Below are 26408 nucleotides of genomic sequence, written 5' to 3' on the forward strand. Positions count from 1 at the left end.
TGAAACATCTAACCTCTGGCAGCAGCATCCTCTCCAGCCTGTGAAAGCACGGGGGCTTGGAGGGAACCCGTGGAACCCAGAGCATTGGTTGGAACAGGGGAAATTCCCCCCACCCTCCGGTGGGAACAATTTTCACAGTGACCTGCCAGATACTCAAATACATAAAGACTGCTCTTACCCGCCCCTAAACAAACAGCAAGATTCACACAAAGAAAATGCTGCTCTGTGAGACAGGCTTGGAGACAATAACTCTGGAATAAGTGAGTCAACTAGGCTAAATATGCTGCATGATTCAAAATAAACACTCCTTTATTTTCACATTTGTTTCGTTTTTTTTTTTTGTGGTGATGAAATATGAAACATATAAAAATAATAAATATGTTCAGTTGCAAGAGACTTGTGCAAGAAGACAAGCCATTTGCAGTGCATTAGGGACTGGTGGAGGCCAGACATCCATCTATCCCAGACCAGGGTTAATCACACGCAGCACCACCCAGTCTGACTAACACAAAGAGCACTTCAATGACTGCTGACACATTCTCTTCTCACGAAGGTTGTGCGCTCATCAATAGTTAAGTCCAATCAATTTTCTCACAAACAAACGCACAGACACCACAAACGCACCCACACACACACACACACACACACACACACACACACACACACACACACACACACACACACACACACACATAAACGCACCGACACACACACACACACACACACACACGCACACACGCATACACACACACAAACGCACCGACACACACACACACACACACACACATACACACACACACACATACACACACACACACACACACACACACACACAGACACAAACAGTTTTTGCATTGTTCCCACAGAACAGCAGCTCCATGGGGGCATTTACACAGACCTGGGGAATGTTTTTGTGCTGCCGTCGTAAAGAGAGAGGCCGAAAGCCTAAGCAGGTGGCACACAGCCATGCCGGTGTGGAGAGTCCTGGACACATCTCAAACTCTCCCATCGAATGCCAGCACTAAGGCACTCACCAACACTCACCAACACACACACACACACACACACACACACACACACACACACACACACACACACACACACACACACACACACACACACACACACAGCCATGCCGGTGTGGTAAGTCCTGGAGACATCTCAAACTCCCATCGATTGCTAGCACTGAGGCGCTCACCAACCCTCACTCACACGCCTGCAAAAACGGAGGCTAATCTTTTGCAAGGATGAACCCTACTCCTATTAATGCTCCTTCATTTCCTGTTTGACTGCTATTGTTTTCGCTCGAGTTGAAAATAAGTGTGACTACGTGGTTCGTTTTATGAGACCACCAATGCCACAGCCCACAGACTTCCAGGATTGGCACAGGCTGTGTGTTTTCTGTCCTTATCTGACCTCTAAAACGACCTGTAGGTAGCCTCCTTAGAAGGCACCAACAGCACTACACAACACTGCTGTTGGATTAGACTGGCATACCCAACAATCTCCTGCAATAATGATCTTGTCAGAAGAAGAAGATTATCATTTCAAAACGTTATCGCTTTCCTGAGGGTCATTTTTCTCCTTCAGCAAATAAACTCCTTTCCAGAGTATGAGGATCAACATTTTGAGAGAGCTAGATGGATGGTGATATTGGGTCACTGTTCAGCAGACTTAGTCTGCCTTTTGTCACATTAAGTCACCACACTACTGTGTACATAAAGCATAATTACATTTGCAGGAGTTGTACACCTCCTCCCCTGGTTAAAAAGCCCCAACCACAGAAACAATACCACACTGTTAAAAAGCAGTGTCTCGCCTACGAGCACGAGGCTGTTATTGTCCATCTGTACATACCCTACACCACACCCTGCTATTTATACACGGTCAAGAGAGACACTGGTTCTCAGCACTTTTTAGGTATTTAAATAAATAACAACGACAAAGTAAGACAAAAGCCCTATGAAGTGACTGTCATAAATAAATAGTTCAAAGTAGAGTAGAAGGAGGACATTAAAACTGAATTAATAGCAAAAAACCAGCACAGTGGAAAAACCTGGGCCCTTCAAAAGATGCTCTCAGGACAGACTTAATTTAATTATCCTGCTCCCTCTGTGACCTTTGACCCTGGAGGACTCAGGGTGAGGCTGTGTGGACAGCGGAGGCAGCCAAGCGCAGCCTGAGGTAACAATAGGAGCCGGGGCATGCCCAAGCGAACCCTGCTAGCCCGCACTCATCGAGCAGACATTGAGCACTCCAAAGGCGAATGACGCCATCCGCTCAACGGCTCGTCGACATTGAGGCTGGATGGGACCGCTGTGCTCTAATGCTCCCGTCTCTCAGCAGCGCTCCTGCTTCTGTGATCAGCAAATGCTTCTGGGTTTGGTTTACAAAACAATAGCTGAGGGAGTGCTGGAGAGGAGGGGGGGGGGGGGGGGGGGGGGGTGAAAGTAGACACTTAGAGAGACAGAGGGAGGGATGTCATATGCTATGTGTTATATATGTACATACATACATGCATGCTTGCATACATACATATATATATACACACAAACATACACACACCACACACAAACAAACATACATTAACATATACAGAGAGAGAGTGAGAGAGAGCGAGAGAGAGACACTTTTGACTGGTTTAGATATCTATGAAGTTAACTGGGCTCTAAGGGTCTGCTTTCAGTTAACGCGGCAGCCAGGGGTCGCTCAGGCAGTTAGGCTTAGTCACCACGGATCTCCAGAACCACTGCCCAAGCATCTGCAACCGCCTAACTCACAGCCGGCATCCCTGAGTCAGGTCCAGCTCCACACCAGCAGAACATGAGAGCGAGAAAGAGAGAGAGAGAGAGAGTGTGTTTCCGACCCCTTGTAGGGAAGTGTTTGTGTTTCCATGTTGCTGGAGTACACTTCTGGCGTTCTGCTGCAGTGACTGTGACACAGTGGCATTTGATCGGTGACTAAGCCCAGATCAGAATGTGGGTCAGCAGGCTGGGAGCCGAGGCAGCAAATGTGTGTGTGTATGTGTGTGTGTGTGTGTGTGTGTGTGTGTGTGTGTGTGTGTGTGTGTGTGTGTGTGTGTGTGTGTGTGTGTGTGTGTATGTGTGTGTGTGTCTGTGTGTGTGTGTGTGTGTGTGTGTGTGTGTGTGTGTGTGTGTGTGTTTGTGTGTGTGTGTGTGTGTTAGTATGTGTGTTTTTGATTTTGTGTGGGTGTGGGTGTATGTGTGTGTGTGTGCATATGTGTGTAGTTCTCTGAGTGGTTGTGGAAGTTCATGTGTTTGGAGAGCATCCATGATGTGTCAAGGCCCAGCATCTTTCCCTCACATTACTCCCCACGTCGCCGTTCAAACCGTCCTAACCGTCCTGACTGTCCTAGGCCCTCACATTCCTCCACTCCTGCCGCAGTTTGTTCAGCTCGTGTTTGCTCACTGCACGCCGGCCAGACTCTCCCACTGCTGCTGAGCCTATGGAGGAAACACCTGCTCCCTTACACCCCGCTGCCTCTGTGTCCACCAACAATTTCAGCACACACACACACACACACACACACACACACACACACACACACACACACACACACAGACACACACAGACACACACACACACACACACAGACATTTTCACACATGCACACATACACACTCACAAACACACACACACATATGTACACACAGACAGTCACACACAGACAGACACACACACACACACACACACACACATACAGACATTAACACACATAAAAACATATACGCTCACAAACACACACACGCACACATGAACACACATACAGTCACACGCAGACACACAAAAACACACACTCTCAACACACACACACACACATACAGACATTTACACACATGCACACATACACACTCACAAACACACACAGATAGTGACACACACACACACAAATGTGCACACAAACACACACACTCACACATACGCATACACAGACATATAAACACACAAAGACATACATAGATACACAGACACACAAACACACACACACTAACCCTTGCCCCCCCCCCCCCCCCCCGCGCACTCTGTCAGTGTGTTCTGCCATGACCAACGAAAACATAATGACTGTTTTTCCAGTATTTTCAATTTTTTCTCCTTGAATCTGCATTTGATGTCCATGCAGCCACAGTAGGACTCTTCCTTTCTTACACGCCGTGCTCCTCCCTCCCTCCCTCGCTCGCCTGCTCTAAAGTCCACTCCTGGGCGGACACTGCGTGGGTGGTGGGTGGGCCGGGTGGGAAGGGCTGGGCACACCACGAATGCTTACATATTACACACTGCATCCTACGTTTTACAGCCAGGTGTACAGACGGAAGCCTGTAAACTATGCCCCTCCAGCCTCGAGGTAGAGAGAAGCCCCATCGGCCTGTATGTTAAGGTCTTGTAATACGTCTTGTACTGTTTAACGTGGGGTCGCAGATGGTTCAAAGAAGATAAACCTGGAAATTCCAAACAAGCATGTCCGTGATATACGAGCCCACGATAAGGGCTCCCTGTTGTCTCTGCCATGGGTCTGGCAGAATGACAGTGTAGAGCTGAATGGGGATGCGGGTCCCCTCGAATAATAAGGATTTAAATCACAAGTCTACAGAAAGGCAGCAGGGGCCATTTGATGTTCAGATATAATAGGGGGGCGGGTGGGTGAAGTGGAGGCGGGGGGGTGTAGTCTCTCTTCTCTGGCCACCAGATGTTTACAGTTGGGTATAGATTGGAGAGAGGCACTCCTTGAGGTGATGCTGAGTTGTATCAACAGCCACAATATGCGGGGAAATTCCTTGTAGCTCCTTAGACTGAATGATAGCCAAATTCCTCGCCAGTGGGGAGGGTCTGTTTAAAGAAGCAAGTTCTTAAAAAAAGATTAAAAAAATAACAAAAATAACAAAACAAGCCCTTGCAACTCAGTGTTTAAGTTTTCCAACAGAGGGCCTCTCACCGGATGTAAGCTCCACTGCTCATCATCTTCACCCCCCCACCCACCCGCCCGCCATGTTTTTGATTTAGTTTTAATTCGTGCTCACTTTTCTTTCCACCGCTGTACTAATTTGGGTATACATGAAAGGCGGGCAAGGTTTGTTGCACTCTGTGGACGAATCAACAGTGGAATGAAATGGGAACCCTAGAGGTTGATTGTATAAATTCCTCAATCTCAGTCCCACGGCAAAGGATTGGGGGGGGTTCTTTTTCACGCAAGACGTAAATGTAAATGAGGAGGAGGCGCGGTGTTTGAAATGAAAACAAACCTCCCTCTTCCGTAGCCTTTGAGTGAGATTTTCTTTTTTAAGTTGGAGAGATGGAAAAAACATGGAGAGCATGAAAGAGAACAGAGGAATCACAAGTGGTGGAAGAGCTCAAGAATGCCTTTCTTCTTCAGCTCATCACATATGACAACAGACAGCGTCCGCACGAGTCACATGCAGTAAATAGGCAGCACATGTCAGAGATGTGTCTCTTGCATGGACCGAGATTGAAACCACATTTCCATTTATTTATTAAGCCGACAATTTTAACCACAGTGACTCATAGTATACAGGTATGCATTCAGTAAGGGTGTGTGTGCTCCATGGAAATTAAACCCATCAGCTTGGCATTTTTAGCACTGTGCTGTAGCAGTTGAGCTGCAGGAACACAACACCCACACACACAACACACATCACACTCGCACACACACACACACACACACACACACACACACAAACACACACACACACACACACACACACACACTCAATCACAACAGAGGTGTCCAGAGGGTGGTGCAACCCTTTTTAATCATCATTTCTCTCAACCACAACTCATAACTCAGGTGAGCACAACCCCTGTCTCTTTCACTCACTGTTATATCTGTCCTCAGCAGGAAACATAATATTCACATTCACATCAATGAACGCTAGGACTTCAGAGAAGTCTCATCAAAGTCAGACGACACACAATATGTCGTCTAACTAATGAATATCTAACTAGGTAACGCCCTCTGTCAGGACATGTTAAGGTGCCTGCTCCAGACTCTAACACTACTACCTGCAAGAGACAGTCTGCTGCAGGGTTGAGACAGTCCCTTAGGCACCACATTCAGTATGGCTGTACTGGAGAAGAAGCCTCACACCCTGCTCCACAGCAAACACACAGACTCATACACAATAATGTAAGAGGGCATGGCTGAGCTGGGCCACACAAGGCCTGTCTCAATACAGTGGCCAGTCTCCTAAAAGGCCTGCTCCAAACCATGCTTCTAGTGGGCCAACAACACATTTTACAATAAACATGAACATGAAAAGTGTAAAAGTTGTTAAATAAGGCAAGGTATGAAAATGTAGGTCAGAATCACAGGATTGACAATAAAACGTGTTTAATGTTTATCTTACATTATCGGGTTCCTGTGACCAATACACTGTTAATAATTAAGTGTATCAAGCTCCATAAAAACGTAGCATGTATACTTCCAGCGATGCTTAAATATTCATTGAATGGACGGTATTAGCGCACACCGACGTTAAAATGGTCAGTCTAGTAGCTGGAATTTTAAGCTACTGGTGGTGGCCAGTGATCGACCATTCAATTACTTCTCAAGCCAACGTCAAACCGTTCCGCAGCAAACCGACAAAGTTCACGCGCACACTTTAACATGACATCACAACTAGCCCGTGCAGGACCTCAACAGGAGAAGGCTCAGCCAAGTTAATTTATCATTCTGCCATCATAGTATGGTGATGACAAATGAAATACAGGCGATAGAGTACAATAGAATTGTTCAACTTTCCCTCACATCCTGTTGATGTGGGTCAGACGTAAAGCTACTCAGATGGAAGTAATACGTAGCGGAATAAACTCCAAAAATTGGCCATTACCCTAACTGCCTTTAAAGCGCATTATCGCCTGAACTCGCGACTAATCCCAACCAAGTGAACAAGTTCAGACTGGCAGCACCACTAATAACACCTATTCAAATCGAAATGTTACCTGCCTACCTACATCTAATCACAACACCTTAACAAGTTGTTTTTTGGAGCTCCTGTTATCATTTAAAAAGTTCTACTATCATTAACAAATAACTGTTATTTAACGTGCCAGGAATCGCACAAAACATGACCAAGTGATCTAAATGATAAACGATACATATCATCAGACAAAGGCGTTTTCTTTCTTCACGTATATGAACACAACTGCATATACAATGGGCGGGTTTTATTATTATTCTTGAACAGGTGACTGATTGTAGATACTTTACCTCCTTGTGTGACCGTTGCATGTAGAATGATGAGAAATAGCGGTAATCTTCCCCAGACCGCTGTACCCTTAACGCGCTCCATCTCTAAAGCACAGAGACTTCGTAGCCTCCGCACAAGTCTACTTCGTGATGCACACAGAAAGATTAAATGTGGTGGGACTTAGAAGCCATGCGTGGGAGAGTTCAGAAACACCCAGTGAAGCGCTCAAGCGCGCACAGCCTAGCCTTGCAGTTTCTCTAGTAACTGTGGAAGGAAGTTTTTTCTTCTCTTCTCCTCCTCTGTGTTTGTCCGTCTCATTCAGTGTCGCCCTCTCTCCCTCTCTCTCTCTCCCTCCCATGGTCGCTGGAGCTCCCCACCCCTCCTCCTCCTCCCATCTCTGAAACGGTGTCAGGGCTCCAATGGAGCAGATGAGAAAGCGTGCCTCCAGAGGATTCAGATCATAAATTACCCGTTGCTCCTTGGCAGACGCACTTTCGTTACTCCTGGCAACATGATTTTCACGGATGCTGTTGTGCAGTTTTTCCTGCAGACATTGAGGTTTGGGCATTGATGCCTAAAAATGTCACTGTTCATAATCATCTTTAAAATGATCTCTGAAGTTGTGCTTCCGAGATGCTGTTAAAGTATAATGAACTCATTCCGTGTACTGCAGTCAAAGTATAATGCATTTTCATTGTGATTTATTTTTCACCGAATGACGGAATGGTAAACCTTTAACCTAAACAGGAGCGGAGGAACAGGGGCCTTCAACACCCGTGGGCTGTGAAACAAGTTTGAGCCCAGAGCCGGTCTAGAGATCAAGAAAGGTTATCTCATCATTGGCCCTAATCTCATTCCAGTACATTTCTCCAGTTTGTCAAACGCTGTCTGATGCAGGAGCCGGACACTTCTACATATTGCCCACAGCATAGGGCTCAGCATGTTCTACCAGGCCAGATGACCTCTCACAGTCCAAGACCTGCAGTGCTGAACCACACTAGCCCAGTCCTTCCAATCCATCAACAAAGGCATTGCAATGTCACAACTCTGCAAGTGCACGTGACAATGAGAAATGTGGATGACGAATGTTTAGATGATGACACTACAAAGAACACAGCATCTCCCAACCCACCCACCCCCCCCTTTTTTGGTGAGGGTTATTCGAGGGGTGTATATCATTTATGATTTGAAAAAATGAGAATGGGAATCTGCTGTTTTGGAAGCTCAACAGTGTGAGCAGCCCTGCCAGAGCCCTGACACACCAAAGCGGCAGCTGCTGCAGCTGGTTCAGTCGAGACTTGCGAGAAGATGAACCGCATAAAGAGTGCTAATAATTAAAAGAAAGAAAGAATCACATCAGCATAAGATATCAGCGTAACCCAGGTCAAGACAGGCCTTTGTCAACAGGCCAGGAAGTCATCTTTATCTTTTTAAAGAGAGCCTGAAGAGAGAGAAGAAAATGGCAGAGTGAATCTGGTTTGTTTGAGCCAAACCCAACCTTCTGACAGTGCCTTTCCCCCGAGGGGTGCACAGAGAGGCGAGCTCTCAAACCACAGTTAGGGGAGAGTGAGACATCCCATCAAAAACTCACAATCCTTCCCTTCATGCACACAGTGTGGACCGTCACCCCCATTCCCCCTCTTTCCCAGCGGGGACGTTCAAACATGCTGTAGAGGAGAGAGGAGACAAAGTCCCTCTCACAGAGAATGGCCTTATGCGTGGTGCGAGGCATGACATCACCATTTCAAGTCTGGGTATCACAACCACTTCACTTATGTGGATGAGTAGTTGAGTAGTAATTGTGTGTGTGTGTGTGTGTGTGTGTGTGGGTATGTTTTGACCATGACTGAAATTCATGACTGAAATTAGTTGTAGTCTTGAGATTTACTGGGTGGCCACATCCATGAAAAATACCAACCTCAATCCAGTCCACATGTCTGAGACATAAAGAGCAGAAAGAGAAGACAATGGTGCACTTGGACACTGAGAAGCAGGGTGGAGTGAACTGAGAAAAAAATTGCAGACCAGATAGTTTTACAGATTTGCGTTGATCCCCTAGGTAAACAAGAACACCCCCCCCCCCCCCCTTCTCTCCTCTCCTCCTCCTCTTTCCCTTGCTCGCTAGCTCACGCTAAGCTTTCCTGAGTTCGCCTCACATTCCTCACAGCTTTTAGCAGATAGTTACCATGAGTGCAGTCCGAGCCGTGAGATGTGTGTGTGAAATTCTTATAGACTTTATGCTGTGTGCCCACATCTATTCTCATGATTGTGCACAGGGCTCTGTGCACACACACACACACACAGAGTGAAAGAGTGTGTGAGAGAGAGAGAGAGAGAGAGGGAGAGAGAGAAAGAGAGAGTTGAGAGAGAGAAAGAGAGAGAGGGAGAGAGAGAGACTGCTGCTGTGTGCTCTTTTCTTTGTGCCTGGCTTGGCGAGAAAGGTCCAAGTCCTTATGCAGGAGTGGGGAGAAGCTAAAGAGAAGCTCAAATTCATCTCTGTGTGAACATGCCTCTCTGAACTCCTCACCCCTTTCAGTGCTCTGCTCAGCAGTGAGAACAGGTTCTCATAATGATCAATAATAGCAAGTCTTAATGATGAGAAAGAAAAGGTTGCATGGATTTTACCTTTAAACAGTCCCGAGAAATTAATATGTTAATCATATGATATAAAACACCTCCAAAGACAAAGACGTTTTAATTGTATTGGAATGTATTTGTTTGAGTCTCATTTTTTTTTTTAGTATCTGACGTCATCAACGTCGTTGAGAACACCATTGCAAAGCGCTTGTGATGAGAGACGGAGACAGCAGACTTAAGGTTGAGGCGTCGTTTAGCAATCCAGAGGTTGGCAGGTTGCTAGTTCGATTCCCCACACCTCCTTACCAAGTGTATAAGTGTGAACCCCTAAACTGCTCCTGATCTATAAATGCAAAATTCCTTGTAAATCGCTTTGGATAAAAGCGTGTGCTAAATCACAGATGTAAATGCAATGGCAACACTGGGAAGATGGTCGACCAATGACAGTTCTCCCTACAGTAAGAGCTTGCGCAAGAAGTTGGAAAGTTAGGAAGATACCCTTTCAAAAACTTGTAAGGGTGTAATAACCAGTTTGTGAAAGACCCAGAGAAACACAAATATCTGACGAGGCAAAATCCTGTAAGATTTTGGAATAATATGAGTTCAGAGAACTCAAAAATTATGAAAATGATAACAAAATAAATCAGTATAGCCGATATATAATTTTTGAGTTAAGTTTACTTTAAAAATATATATATATATGTACTCAAATGTTCTTATGTAATCGGTTACATCAAAGGTTTTGAGTTCTATGAACTTGTTCAGGTTGACAGTGCATGCAATAATAAAGTCATTACAGAAAGACAGCTTCTTGGTTTTCATTCCAGTTTTCAGATGAAGTCCAACATTCTTGGTCTGTGCGTGTCTCAAAGAGTGTCCAACATTTACTGAAAACACAACCTTTCCACAAAACTACATAAATAACCAAACCAGGCATATGAAAAATATTTAGTGATTTTAATTCAGTCATTTGGTGTTTCCTGCATATAACGTTTATAATGCTACCGTTGTCTCCCTGTCAACAAAGTCGTTGTAGGCCTAATAATAAAAAAAGATTGCTTTTAAAATGGCCTTCAGCCCTGGAGTTGATTGCCATAGATTTTCTAGAAGCAAATTCAAATATAAAACATTCATTCAAACTAAGTACTGGGATACGCGTTCACTTAATCATTGTGTACAAACTTGAGATCAAGCCTGACAGGGAATAAATCGATTTTATACTTTGGCTGAATGAATGTAAAACCAAACCTCAGTGAGGCAGTAGAGAAATGCATGAATCATACAGGCTCTCAGTATCCGTCTGCTCTATATCCCAGACACCATATCAACACTCCCACCATGCTTTCACTGCTTCTGCACCTCTATCAGTACCTCTTGTCAATTCCCACTTGACTCTCAGTGAAATTGGTTGTATATGGTGCAGCTGCAATGTGGAAGAGGTTTTTGACAAGTCACTCAAAAAGATATATGTTTTGAGTGACACAAATGGATTTTTGGAAATACTGTACCAGTCTGTGGTACACTAATGTGTCAGTTATACATCATTTATCCATACATTCAATGTGGGTGTGACTTAAAATGCCAAAAGGTTAAGATTCTCAGTGAAGTGTAAGACTTTGCATTGTGGAGTTTTATTTTAACATTATACCATGCGTCAATAAACACAAGCAAACAATCAGCTTCAGCACTGCCCAACATAAAAATAATATTAGACACTGTAATTAATGCCTTATTCGTGTTAACATTTGAATTTAGTTACGGATAATTTCATCGAAAGTATAATGATCAGGCTGGATGTAAAGTGTAATGAACTGCTTGCTGCCTTCTATTCTATTATCCTTCTGAAATGCAGGACGCGCCAGGACAGGACAGCAGTCTCTCTGATGGAGAGAAGTATGCAAATGACATTTCTGAGTGATAAGCCTACTGACTCTTGTAGCTTGCCAGAGACTAGATTTATGGACTTTTCAAAAAAGGTTTTTTTTTTCTCTCCTTTTACCCTCTCTCCCATTATTTCAATGAATCAACTTTTCAAAGAATTTGTCATAGCTGGGAGATAGAAACGAGGTAACGGTCATACATTATTCTTCTCTCATTTTCAGTGTGCTACTTTTGGCTTTGATGTCATTGGAATGTCAACTGCCTGTCTTTATTTGACCACTATCGGTTGCACCACAGACAATCTTACTTTAAGGCTTCAGAGAAAAAGGAGAAATCCATTAATAAAGCATATGGTGAGATAGGCACAACTGAATCATCTAGTGAAATGAATGTGTGTATTGGAAGCTATGAATAATTCAACTTCAGGGTACCTTTACTAGAGTGGATTTGAATGCAAATTCATAATAAGGGCTGTCTTAATGAGTGTAATTAACATGCTCACACAGGCCTGGAAATCATCTGACAGCTTATCGTCCAACCAACCACATCACAGAGTCTCCAAAGTCGGAGTGTGTTTCTGGAGCTGTTCGGACAGGAAATGGTGTTTTGCTTGCCTTGGACCGAAGCCAGAGCATGTCAGTGAATATGGGTTTATCTGTGAAAAAGAAGGACCTTGAGATCTCACGAAGGGAGCCTTGACCTCACAACACACACACACACACACACACACACACACACACACACACACACACACACACACACACACACACACACACACACACACACACACACACACACACACACACACACACACACACACACACACACACACACACACACACATACCATGTCACCATCCATTCCGCCACTCTCTGAAGCAGACCAGGCCCTGAGCTCAGCCTAGGCAGAGTGTCAGCCAGATCCCCACTAAAGTAAAGTTGCTTTGTGGGAAAGCGCCATAATGAGATGGAATCTTCACAGACCAGCCGCTGATCTTTAGTGATATGACACACAAATGCAAGAGAGACGGTCTTGCAATTATTTCCACAATAAATAAGTCGAACAAAGACAGATAATGATACATGGCCCTGTCTTCAGGCGTCACCTGATGATATAAATCTGCTTGTTGTCAAACGCTGTCCAGACCTTTCCGTGTGCAGAGCGAGCAGTTCCAGCAGTAAAGGCAGACATGTCGCAATGCAGTGCGCCGTCTCTCTCACCTATATATCACTGCTATCCCACACCCATCCAATTCAGCACAAGGACCCCACACATAGCGATCCCTTTTCCAATTCAAGCTTATGATTGCAGGCAGAAGCAGTAAGTTAAGTCTCTTACTTTAAACACATCATTCTGTTTGTAGGCTGTTTCATATCAGATGGCATACTGTTTTTGTCTACACAGCCTGAGATGTCCTGACTGGATGGGATAGGATCAAGCAGAGTTAGTGAAAATGTTAACATAGTTCAGAACCTGGAGATTGAGAGCTGTGTTGGAAACGGATCTTTCCCACAGAAAGACAAAGCACTAACTCCTCAGTTTCCATAATGAAATGTAAAAGAACAGTAAGAACTTTGACTTTAAATGCTCCTAAACAGTAGTCAAGCAGTAAGGTAAAAGTAAGTATGTTTAATATATTTATTTATAAAAATGTCTTCGCTTTTTTTATACAAATTCGAATCTAAAAAGAACATAAAGTGCCTCTCTGCTCTGATGTCATGGCCAGTCTGGTGGATAGGTGGGAGTGTTTATCAGTGACGTGTCAATGTCATAATTACAGATGGGGGACGGCAAAGCTAATTAACATCTAGGATCAAACCTCTTAAATAACCTCTGCAAACAACCTACTCCATCAGGACCAAACACACTGTCTCCCCGTCTGTCTCTCTCTCTCACACTCTCTCTGTCTCTCTCTCTCTCTCTCTCACACACTCTCTCTGTCTCTCTCTCTCTCTCTCTGTCTCTCTCTCTCTCCTTCTCTGGTTTAGTTCACTTGTATTCTCTGTCCCTCTGCTTCCCCGCCCTCCTTTTCCATCTCCCTGAGACTGCCCTTTTCTCCCTCTCTCAAAGGACTCTCACTTTCTCTCTCTTTCTCTCCTTCTTTTCTTCCCCTTGGTAGGCTCCTTTCTTCTCCCTCTCTCTCTCTCCACTCCTCTGCTCTTGTGAAGTTTGCATTCCTCACCCTCTCAGCAGACAGCACACAAAAGAGGGAAGAGCGCCACTGCTGACCTGACGCAAACATTCCGCTGCCCCTGGGCCCTGTCACATGGGCTCTGCTTGTCCTTTCAGAACCGGGCCCACTGCTGCTCCATAGAATCCCTCTAATGTCCAAGCAGCACGATTCCACACCCTCTGCTATTTAAAGCGCCAAGCGTGTTTTTATCTGCCCTTATGCCAAGTGTACTGCCGCCCTGCAACAAATCACTTTTGCCAAGTGACATGGGAAAGTGTTACAATAGTTTTATATGGAACTGTCAAGTAATTTGCATCAATGCATTTCTGTCCCTACCTCAAAGGTGTTGCTAAACGACATAACATAAATACTGTATGTGTTTATTGATTTCTGATGCCAGTTTTATTATTATGGCCTAGTAGTTGGCAAATTATAGCATAAATTTGAAAATCTCTGCCGAGTTTCAAAAGAATAATGAGGGACTTGGCAGTGGCAGCACAAACTGAGATTTGTTAAATACCCCATATATTTAAATGTCAGCGGAGATACACGCATTCGAATATCTACAGGTAGGGACCTGCAAAGTGACACCTGGGATGTGTGTGTGTCTGGCCAGGGAGGACTAGCCACCGCAGGCACGGGGCGGGGTAGAGGACTCAGCAGGACAACGGCCCCAGAGGTCACATCAAAGGTCAAAGGTCAAACATGGATGGCTCCCTGACATAGCTTTAGGCCTTCCAATGGCAATTGGCCCATGAAGCCTGGCAGAGGAGGGAAGAGAGACAGACAATAAGACATGCTGGGAGGAAACTGGGAGGGAGAGGGAGGTTAAATGACTGTAAAGAGTCTCATAGAAGAGGGGAAGGAGAGGGACTTATGAGAGAGACTCTGAAAGCAATGTGTGTGTGTGTGGGGGGGGGGGGGGGGTGGGCAGCGTGTAGGGGCCTGTATTTTTTTTCCTTCCCTCTTTTTTGTTCACTCTCCCCATTTTTCTTCCATTCTCTGCTGGTGTGAAATACCAGAGTGATTGCAAGGAGGGTCCATAGCTCCACCTCATCATTCTGGCCTGACTTTCTCCCGAAAACACACACACACACACCTGTCCACTTTCCCCTCGGGCACAGGCCAAGGCACGCCAGGAACGCTGGCCCTGTCCATCTCACCCCCTGTCCTCCCCACATCTTTACCTGTCCTCCCCACAGCTACACCACAGTATCTGACTTACCCATAACTTGACACCCCCTAATGGCGCAATCTCTCACTCATATATGCTCTGACCATAGAAACAATCTCACTGAAATTCACTTTATCTCTGAACACAAACATCGATTTTTGCATTGTAGAAAATCAACTCACAGTAGAAACAGCGCCTGGAACATGGTGGTTGTGTCCCAGCCTCAAAAGAACAAATCATGAACTGACTAAATATTGTTTAATTTAAATACTCAATGAAGACTGGAGGGCCGCAACGATTGTACATGCACTGGGGTGCAACCAATGATTGAACACAAATGGAAAGTCCAAGTTTAGAGTTCCATCAGGAATTACTGTCATTTTGGCTTCAGCAGAGGAACACAATGGATCACAAAAAAAAGCTACGTATATATGGTCATACAGTTATTACAGAGTACACCCATAACCAACATAAAATGAAGGGAACTGGTCTATATATTTTTTAAATACATTGCATTATAAAACATAAAAACAAACTCTACTTATCCCCTTAGAAGAAAGTTTGCCATTACAGTATTGCTTGTTGTAAAGTTTATCCAATATTTAGTTCTAATAATGATGACATGAGAGCTGCCATTTCTAAAGAAAATATTCCAAGTGTTGAAAGACAATGAAACAACACTTGTTTAAAGGCACAATATGCAACAATTATGCTTCAGGATTAGGGTTAGGATAAGCAGTTTAACCTTAAAATAACAGCTAAAAAAAATTGGGGCTCTACAATGACTTTTAATATGGAGAATTGCGTCCGTGCCAATGGCATAGCAGGGTCGATAGGCATATAACTGCCTTCTGTAGTTTTGCCTGCCGATGCCCGCCGACCTGACTTTGATTACCTTCTGCCGATCTAGTAAGTAGCTTATTTGCGGTCTTGCTTAGTCTTGTGTTGCACTTGCTAGATGTTTAACTGTGTAAGAACAGTCGTTGAGTAATTAGTTTGTCATAATGTCAAAGTCAGCACATTTCAAGAGATGTCGTTAGTTTTAGCTGCTATCATACCTTTAGCGAATAGCTATTAATCCTTAATGCACCTTTAAAGTCTGAGGTCGATATGTTGTTTCTGTTGTGTGATACAATCAATCATGATATCTTTTCCATTTTGTATTCTTTGGTTGTTATAGCCAGGGTTGAGGAGAAACTAGTTACACGTAACTGAGTTACAAAACAAAATTACAAAATAAATGTAATGTACTGTAATCCAGGGGTCCCCAACCTTTTTTGCACCACGGACCGGTTTAATGTAGGCAATTTTTTTCATGGACCGGCTTCAAGGTGTCATTTTACACCTCTTATTAGTCACGTAGTTGTATTACAAACGTTAAGTGCATGAAAAATACAACTCACCATAACTCTGAATCAGTGCTTGGTCTCCATGTGCAGAAGCAGTTTTGAAGGCTTCATTGGCGTTTGCTAGCTTGTCGCCACATATTAAACAGAGCATACTTGGCGCGTGAGAATCACCTGTTGTGATAAACCCGTATTTTAAGTATGACTACTGTCTGTTAAAAGAAGCTTTCTTTTTTTAGGTCGTAGGCTCCTCTCTTCTGACTCCTTAGTTGGCCTTTTCACCTTTGCAAAGAAGTTCTACAAAGATGTTTGTTTTTTTACTTATTTTCGGTAGTTTGCGGGCTTATTTTTTGAGTGACGTATCACTTGAATCAGACAAGCGTCTTGACGTGACATGAGGCACAGGCGAATGTGACGTCCGGGAAAATCCGGTCGTTTATCAAAATATAACACCTTTCAGACGCTAATACTTAATTCAGCGGAATTGAAATAAATTAATTATTCTTTCTGTGCAGCCCGGTAACAAACGCCTCACGGACCGGTACCGGGCCGTGTGCCCCGGTGGTTGGGGACCACTGCTGTAATCTGTTCCAGCTACTGAGAAATAAATTATAATTAAATTACAGTTACTAATCAAAATGTTGGTGACTACAAATAGGTTACATTCATGTATCACTAACTGCTCGACATGCTGGCATAAGCTCAATGTCATAGATATAGAAGATATGAAGGAAAAACATTGGGGGTGGATAAAAGAGAGAGGAAAAGAGAGGGGGAAATAGAGGGAGAAAGAGACAGACAGAGGGAGAGACACAACGTGAGTTAGGAGACAGACAATGAGTGTGTTTTTTACAAACCAGCTTTGTGGTCTTGCAGATGTGGCTGCTGCGCAATGACCAACAAGCCCCGACATGGATGTGACCTTTGCACTCTGAAGGTAATGATCTTGTCACCTGTACCTTGACACCTCTCAGACCATTCTAGCCATGAGTTCTAACAAACACCGTGTTTGCTGACCCTGGGGAAAATGTTCCGCTCTAAAGGCTATGGTCCAGTTCCCATCTTACTATAATACTAGTATAATTCTTATTCGAAAAGGTTTTGTGTTCAATTCTAGATTATTATCTAGTGGAATGCCTTGATTTTGCAGTTCAGGCAGGTATCACAGGTCGCCGGGTATCAGTATGCAAGGAATGGATGGTTGTCTGTTCAATCTACATATTTTTTGTTGTTTTGCAGTACCTTGCCTATGACGACAGGTGGCAGTAGAACCGTGGGTTTTCTACCACAAGCGAGGATAATGTCAAGCTGTGGATAACATCAACTCTGGCGTTCTGTAAATATGTATTTTGTTGAGAAAAAATATGTATTAGCCACAATGTGAAATAAAACCCAATAAAATTAAATGAAATATGGCACAAACGGCCATGTCTAAAATACACATGCCCATCTGTGGTAGCCTAATAACAAGAACTGCCCAAGAGTTTTAAGATTTTTTTAATCCGTGATCTGTAAAACTGATATCTGCTTCTGTAATTTAAAGTGAAGGCCAGACTGCAGCAACAACCAACTCTAATGAACACATAAGCCATTAAGAGTATAATGGAATGACAATATTTTGATATGAGAACAGTACAACATTTGCATTTACATTTAGTCATTTTGACGACGCTTTTATACAGAGCAACAAACAAAGGAGAGAACAATCAAGCTTCGAGCAATAGAGACCTAGTGTAACAATAAGTGCAGGAATGTAACTACTGTAAGGGCGAGTTAAGTACTAGTTAGAGGAGATAGCTTTAAAGGAAGGATAAGGAGAGGTAGAGAAAGGAAGAGGAAGGGAGACCAAAGTCACTGTATAATTATTTTTTTCACATATACAACACAACACATATAGGGGGGAGTGGGGTAAGATGAGCCATTGGGGAAATTGACCTTACCAGCCGTATCTGGGCAACCATACACAATTTTCGTCATGTAACCCTAATTTTAGTTTGCATTCTCCATTTTCAGCTTGCTGTTGAGGAGGGAACCATTGGGATTAAATGGTAAGCATATCATACGTTTTTTTCTTGTCTGTCAAAGTTTTTTTTTTGGCATATCAGGTAAGATCTAAGGTAAATCAGGCATATCAGGTATGACATCAAAAGTAATTTGTCTCAGTTAAAAAGGTTATATCAGATATGTTGATTCACTGGCAGTTTGTCAAAACATGTGTATGAATTAGCAAAAGTGTAGTTCTAGGTTGCTAGACAAAGCACTGTTCCCAAAATAGTGACCAAAAATGAGACAGAGCCTGGAGGATATGATATGATACGACCACCGGTTTACATGATGTTATGTCAAAATATTTGGTTCTGAAATGAATGTTGAATCCTCATAATGGATAACTGACATTGTATGTCAAATGGGCCTCCGTAGTCATGTGCGTGTAGCCCTAGGCCTATATGTGTTTTTTTTCTCTCCTTGTGGATGATTTTCCATACATAAGTGACGTAGTGATGTTCTTGTCATTGTTTTTGTTAGTGTGTTTTTGTGTTTGGCTACAAAGTTTGCGATGCTATGACATTTTGTGACATGTTGGTGTTTACATTATGTTAAAAAGTGTGCAATCATGCTAAATATACAGTTGAGAGTATATATTGAAAGTGAAAAACAAGTCATCTGTGAATGTTCCTCAAAAGAATACAATTTTCACCTAATTTATCTTCCATGTCTATTCCTTAATCCTAAAGACTCTGCAAACCATCTTCAGGTTTCAAATTAGTTAGATCACATGAATGGGGAATCACGAACACCAATAAAAACAGCAGAATGGGGGATTTAATTATTAATAATTGTATTTAGAATTATATTTTAGGGTTATTTGTTCTCTATTTCTTTATTGTCTTAACTTACCCTGTCAGCTGGGTCAATTATAATTATAATATGATGTATAATTATAATATCCCTAACATGGGGCAAGTTGAGCCACAAGACCACTTTTGTTATTTGACACTAAGGTTTCAATTGGTGGCACAAATCCTGAACTTGTGCATTAGTTTTATTTATGTCTCATATTCCCTTTGGTTGTAACTTGACTTAACTCTCCCCTATTGGTACAAGTTTGTTGTTTTGATACTGCAGTAAAGAACACTTCTTGTGTTTGTCACATAAGGAATTTTTTTAAATATGGAGAACGGTTTAGCAATGGTTTACTGGAAGTCACATTTGAAAGCTAGATTGAATCGGCTGGCTTAAAATAAGTCTCTCAGTTGTAAGAAAGATTTTCTCCCCTATATATCCACTAAGACCCCTGACACTTGGGGTGAACCGTTAATCACCAATGTAGTTTTGGGTCTGTCCTTGTCTCTATGCTGTACTGTACGGTACTGTACTGTACACTACTGTACTCTACTATAGGCTATAGGTCAGTACATCTTTACCCTAACCGTAAGCATTTTCAGTAGTCTAAACAACCACACAGCATAAACACATCAGTATGTTTTTGGGAGCTTATGCTGTAGGCAGGAATCATGAGGTAGAACTACTGATTAGGCTACTACCACTCTATCTATGGACAGCAAGCAAACATCAGATAGATGATAAAGCACTTGGTTGTGCCACCCACATGCTTAGCCTGCAAATCCGTAAAAGTTTTCGTTGTAGTCGATTTGATTTGACATGTGACTGCATTTCTTGCTCACATGGCCGCCTTGTTGCATGATCCGCTTTAGTTTTCAAAGTCCTAGGATCGGACTTGCTTTAGCGACAACAATCCAGAGCAGGGACCCATGAGGACGCACAATCAAGCCGGACACACCATGGCGAGCAGTGGACAAAAAGTGGTGCTGATCACCGGTTGCTCCTCTGGAATTGGGTTACGAATTGCCGTCCTACTTGCCAAAGATGAGAAGAAGCGTTACCATGGTAAATGCGCTCTCTTTACGTTGTTTCCACTCTTTCAGCAAAAACACTCATTTCAAGTTTCTTTCACATTTGTGTTGTGAGGTTTTTTTTCCACAGTTAGCTGTTAAATAAATGCATAAAGTGATGGTAATATTTAATAAGACTATGTGATTTCCGACGAAGTCTAAGGCTGTCTTTAATGAGAGATCCTTAATCGAACCGCTTCGTCCGGACTCCCCCCTTATCCAGCTATTACCATTTGAAAGCGCAGTTTCCAGGGTACAGCTACAGAAGGATGCCGATTTCCAGGCGGAGATCACTAGAAAGACTGCCAGTTCTCTTTCAAGTGACTTCTCCAGCACAAAGCCCCCTTTATCGCACTGAATTGTAGACCGCTGCCCCGGTTTAGTGCCGTATCTAATGTGCCTATAGAGCACGCTAGAGCGAGTGTGAGAGAAGGACAAAGTTTGAGACCTGTACAAGCGAGGGCTCACTCCGAAAGAACGGATTGTTTGAAGTCTTCATCGGGATTCACTGGGGCAGAAGACTCCCATACATTGTTCTATAGTCACCTACTTAGATGAATCTTACACGCACCTCCTCAATGTCACTGACAAGGAGTATCCGTTTTTAGTTATTTGGTTCATCTGTTATGATTTATAACTGTGCAACAGAGGTGGCAAATGCTCCCTAAACACAGTCCCTGCTTGAGATAAATCTTGTTGAACTTTGCCCTGTTTTTCTGAATTGGAGAATGTTGCAACATAGTTGGTCTGTGTGTGAGCAGACAGGAAATCCAGGAAGATTAAAACATTTGTTGATCGAAGTTCTAATGAGTACCAGTGGCATATGCCAATTTTAGAGGAGCCCGACCAAAGAATCCAATTACTAGGCAGTGTGGTCCACTTAAAAATATTTAAGCTGCCCTAGCATTGCAGTGAGAGCCAATGCAAGAACAATGGAATTGTTGTTCTGTTAAATACAGGAAAGCACTTGTATGTGTGGCACTTCGGAAAAGGACTGTTTGGATAAAGATTGCCCTCCAGCAGACCTTAGGTACATGGAGACCTGGCACATAGGAAATGAAATGTCCTCAGAGGGTTTCAAAAACACTCCCTCTGTCCGTCCTTGAACGCGCACCTGATGGTGTCCGCACAGACACTTATTGGTTTAAAAAATATATAATTAACGGCCTTGGGATTTCCTTACACATAGAATAACATAGCAAAGTGGCTGTTGGGAAATGTTGCCCTTTGAAGGATTGCAGTAACGCATGTCAGCGTAATGAACTAGCCTGGCCATTACCAGCCTGTGAATCCATTTCATTCCGTCTTGAAATCAATTCAGGCGGAAATACGTAGGCTGGTGTCACCAGGCTAGTAATGAACAGCACCTAATTGAATGAAACTCTAACTCTACTCTAAGCCTCTCGGGGTAGTTGTTCCGTGCCGTTCCTCTTGGTATCACAGGGATTTTATGGAAGTAAAAAACGTTGCTCAAGGAAAAGCACACGAGCACAGTGGAAGAATAAGATGGGAATTATCTTGGCCTCATAGCTCAGAGGTTTCAAATCAAACCAAATTCGGAATGGGTGACCCATAACAAAACAGACTTCACACAAATAAATCACAACTAACCAAAACAACTGGAAACTGGAAGCAATTAGGAAGTTATTTTCAGTGGTTTTACACAAAGATAAAAAAAAGGAATATTCATCAGTTGGAGAATTTTGCCGCTCAAAAAAAAAAAAAAAAAAACAGAACCTTTTTTTCTGCATTTCCATACAAATGCCTTCAACAGAAAAGGTATGTCATATACTGTATGTCCATACATTTCTGAACAGATAGTATGTTTCGCAATCCAACATGGAGTTGTTGATCCAGTGCCACTGTGCTGTTTACATAATGTTTGTCAGTAATCCATTCCTGATGTCTTGCTTGCTTGCGAGATTACAGAGATGAAACTGTGAGATTACACCCTACTCCCCACTGAGGCGATAAGCAGGAGCTGTGATAAACCTCCCTTCTGTGATAGACACATGCACTGTGTATGTGGGTTACTTTCATTGACAGGTCCAGGGTCCACCAGGGAATGGGGACTATTTGGAAGTGACACACACCTGTTTGCTAGCACATCTGTCCTGATTAGTAAAACATGCTTAGGGGGGAATTTTCCACAGAAGGGATTGGGTAACTGTGTAATCGGATGGTGGTTGTGGTATGTATGCATCAGTGTTTGCATGCCTGTGTTTGTCTGTGTGTGTGTATGTGTGCATGTGTGTGTGTGTGTGTGTGTGTGTGCATGTGTGTGTGTGTGTGTGTGTGTGTGCGTGTGTGTGTGTGTGTGTGTGTGTGTGTATGTGTGTTTGTGTGTGTGTGTGTGTGCCTTTAAGTAGGTAGTCAATGTATGTGTATGGGTTACTCAAATGAGTGGTAAATGGATAATAGAAATGGAGAGCAGCAGTAAAAGGGTGAGAGAGTTTGTTTTCCATCTCTTTACCACTCAAAATAATAAATAATAAATTCATTTTTGACATTAGATGACACTGGAAAATTATTCATATACTTCTATTACATTTAAATTGATATGATATATGATATATGTTTTTATTCAGTCACACACAGTAACAACAAACAAGTTCAACACAAATAATAATACATTCAATAAATTCACTGTGATACACTCACACTGCAGTTCTCTGCCTCACTTCATGATTCACTCAACCGCAGTCATTGCCACCATGCGCGATCTCAAGAAGAAGGACAAGCTGGTGGAGGCAGCGGGCGATGCATTTGGGCAGACCCTGACTCTACAGCCCCTGGATGTGTGCAGCGACCAGTCTGTCAAAGAGTGCGTCAACAGCGTCAAGGACCGCCATATCGACATCCTCAGTGAGTATCATCAGAGTGCCATGTTAGCAGATGGTAATATTGTGAAATATTGTGGTGTGAGTTTGTGGCCAAGACACGGCACCAAGCCCCCCCACCCCCCCCTTTGTCCTATGTCAACCTCATACCCAGATAATTACATCACCCTTTCAAGTCATGGGATGACACCTTGTGGTTGAAGTTGTGTCATGCAATTTACGTCAGGTTTAATTATCCAATTACTCACCGCTGTGCCAAAGCAGTCATCGAAGTTGAGTGGCTGCTTTCGTCAGTCCAGCAGGATGTCATGTGATTTTGTTGTGCAAGTGAGTTCCAGACGTGGCCAAAGTGGTATGCTTGGCACGCCAAAGACTCCAACTGCCAAAGCTCAAAGTTGTTCTCTCAGCAAGCAAGTAAACAGCTTCAGTGTAGAGTTTAGGAGAGGAGGATTTTTTTTTAATTAGAATGTTGTGTACTGACTTAAAATACCCAAATCTGTCTACAGCTGCAGAAAAGTATTTCAATAAATAATTGAATTTATTATTTTGAATTATGAAATATTAAAGGAGCTTTAGAGGAATTAAATACTAAACTTAGCTCCTGGATAATAGGTTGGAATCTGTAACTAAATGGCTTCTCTACACCATCTAGTGTGTTGAATTTCGCTCTTATCCATGGTGCATGTTTGCAATTTGTACAGTCTTCAGCGTAGGAAGACAACAATGGTAGGCTGTAGCGTCACCTTTCAAGAAGCCCCCGATGTAAATTAACCGTTTTCCTCAGTCAACAATGCAGGTATCGGGCTCCTGGGACCCATTGAGAGCATCAGTATGGAAGAGATGAAGAAGGTGTTTGAGACAAACTTCTTTGGCATGGTGCGCATGATCAAAGAGGTGGTTCCTGACATGAAGAAGCGCAGGTCCGGTCACATTGTCGTCATGAGCAGCGTCATGGGCCTGCAAGGTACGGTAAGCAGGGGTAGACACACAGAGCCTAACATGGAAACCATGACACAACAGAGGCACTTCAGAAAGTGTGACATTCAATGGAAAAAATGAAAATGCTTAATGAGTCATTTAACAATGTGGAGGGTTTTATATGGAGTTTTCGTACCACTCTTGGTCTATTTCAAGTGCTAATGATTTTTTTCCTGAACTGTTTTTCACCTAGAAACTAGTTCCCCGGCCACACACAGAATGAGCAGTGCCAATACTGTCCACAAATAATCAATAGTGATAACAGTGAAAGGCCATGCATTTTACTAATGATGTAAGCCCAGAGGATACTGATATGATCAATAAGGATCTTTAACTGCTGTCTATAAGAAAACATGAAAACATTTCTCCCCAGAAAGCATGTCACCTTACCCAACATATCTGCAGGTGTGGTGTTCAATGATGTCTACACAGCCTCAAAGTTCGCCGTGGAGGGTTTCTGTGAGAGCCTAGCAGTGCAGCTGCTCAAGTTCAACGTGAAGTAAGCACCCCCCAACACACACACACCCCTTACACTCTCAGATCAGTAGCCATCCTTTGAGAGGCCAAATATCTCACACACACACACACACTTTTCCCCTTGGCAGTATGTCACTGATCGAGCCGGGGCCAGTGCACACTGAGTTTGAGATGAAGATGATGGAGGATGTAGCGAAGATGGAGTATCCCGGAGCAGACACAGACACCATACGCTACTTTAAGGACGTCTACATACCGTCCTCCATGGACATCTTTGAGGCCATGGGCCAAACTCCAGAAGACATTGCCAAAGTAGGTTAATCTTTTGGCCGACTCTGTCGTAATCTAAAAGGCCTTGTTTAAATCCAAGCTTTGTGCATAAGCTTGGCAGATTTTTAATACTACTATACACTGTTTTTTTCTACTTATTAACTCCAATTCCGTTTGCACAGCTTTATCCTGGCTGGAACGCAGGGACTCATTATTATTATTATTAATAATAATAATAATAATAATAATAATAATAATGATGATAATAATGATAATAATAAGGATAATGCATTTTCTAATGGAATGTGGTGCCATTACATCACATAAGATCAATAAAACCATTCAATAGTATGTTTGTATGTTGTTAGCAGAGCAGCAAGGCCCTAGCAGCCATTGTGCTGAGACTGCTGACTGATGGGCCAGTAGACCTCCTGATGATAAGGGAGTATAGATCTGAGGTCTGTGATGCAGGCAGGGGAAAGATTATGAAGAGCTTTCAATATCCTTAATTAGATTTGAAGGCAATCCGTTATAATACAGGGAGTCAGTGTAATTGAATCAGCAGGGGCGTAATGTCTAATAATCCGTACCAGAGTTCTGGGGGAGTTGGAGCCGGTGAATGAGTTTATTGGGGATGCCTGCCACGATCGTATAGCAATAGTTAATGTGTGAAGTGACTAGAGCATTGAGTAAGACTTCCGTGCAGTGCTGTGCAGGGTGCAGTCTTGAGATTTTGCGTAGATGTAAAAAGGCAATCTGACATTGTTAATATGGTTGGAGAAGGACTGTACAAGTTATAATTACAATATATATAATCATATATATTATAAATAATGCTCTTACTCTCTCTCTCTCTCTCTCTCTCTCTCTCTCTCTCTCTCTCTCTCTCTCTCTCTCTCCCTCTCTCTCTCTCTCTCTGTCTGTGACCAGTGTACCAAGAAGGTGATTGAGTCCACTCGACCCCGCTTCAGGAACCTGACCAACAGTTTGTACACGCCCATCGTGGCCATGAAATACGCGGATGAGACGGGCGGACTGTCGGTGCACACCTTCTACAACCTCCTCTTCAACTTTGGCCCGCTCATGCACATCTCTATGACAATTCTGAAGTACTTGACATGCAGTTGCTTTAGTAGGCGCACTATCTCACCAAACTGACAGGAGGCAGCAGTGAGTCGTCCTGGCTCAGGCTTGCTCTGTTGCACTGTGATCCTGGCTGTCCCTGAGTTTAGTGGGTTAAAAAGCATTAGAGCACACTCAGAGACACAGGCCGCTGCATTTTGTGCTAAATGATAGTAAATGCCGGGCTGTCTAAAATCCATCCTCTCCTAAAGTAACTTCCTGGAAGCCTAAAATCCATCCTGCCATGCAAACATATCAATACACGTATACAGTATGTGAACAGAAGGGGTATTCAGAAAATGTGGCACTTTCCAGTGGTCTGTAATACATGTACAAGTTATATGGAAAAACGTGATATAATCATTTACACAACCTAACATCACACAGCATTGAAATCTTCTGAACAAACAGCGAATGGCCTACCGGTCAAGGC

The 26408-nt window shown here is 43.2% G+C and overlaps 2 protein-coding genes across 2 annotated transcripts in view; one reads left to right on the top strand and one right to left on the bottom strand.

Moving 5' to 3' along the window:
- The window catches only part of col5a3a (collagen, type V, alpha 3a), a 63331-nt gene extending 56005 nt beyond the window's left edge, over positions 1–7326 (bottom strand). The window contains exon 1 of the mRNA XM_080856879.1: positions 7244–7326. Coding sequence (XP_080713005.1) covers positions 7244–7325 — 82 coding nt within the window. The 5' untranslated portion in view covers position 7326. The remainder of the gene's footprint in view (positions 1–7243) is intronic.
- A 12851-nt stretch (positions 7327–20177) lies between these two features.
- rdh8a (retinol dehydrogenase 8a) lies at positions 20178–26116 on the top strand (the record flags this gene model as incomplete). Its single annotated transcript, XM_080856894.1, has 6 exons — positions 20178–20283; positions 22992–23153; positions 23913–24092; positions 24512–24605; positions 24712–24895; positions 25784–26116. 6 exons carry the CDS (start codon positions 20178–20180, stop codon positions 26009–26011), a joined length of 954 nt encoding a protein of 317 aa, XP_080713020.1. The 3' UTR covers positions 26012–26116.
- Between the last annotated feature and the right edge of the window lie 292 nt (positions 26117–26408).

The sequence above is a fragment of the Sprattus sprattus genome (assembly GCF_963457725.1).
Source record: "Sprattus sprattus genome assembly, chromosome: 18".
Taxonomy (NCBI): domain Eukaryota; kingdom Metazoa; phylum Chordata; class Actinopteri; order Clupeiformes; family Clupeidae; genus Sprattus; species Sprattus sprattus.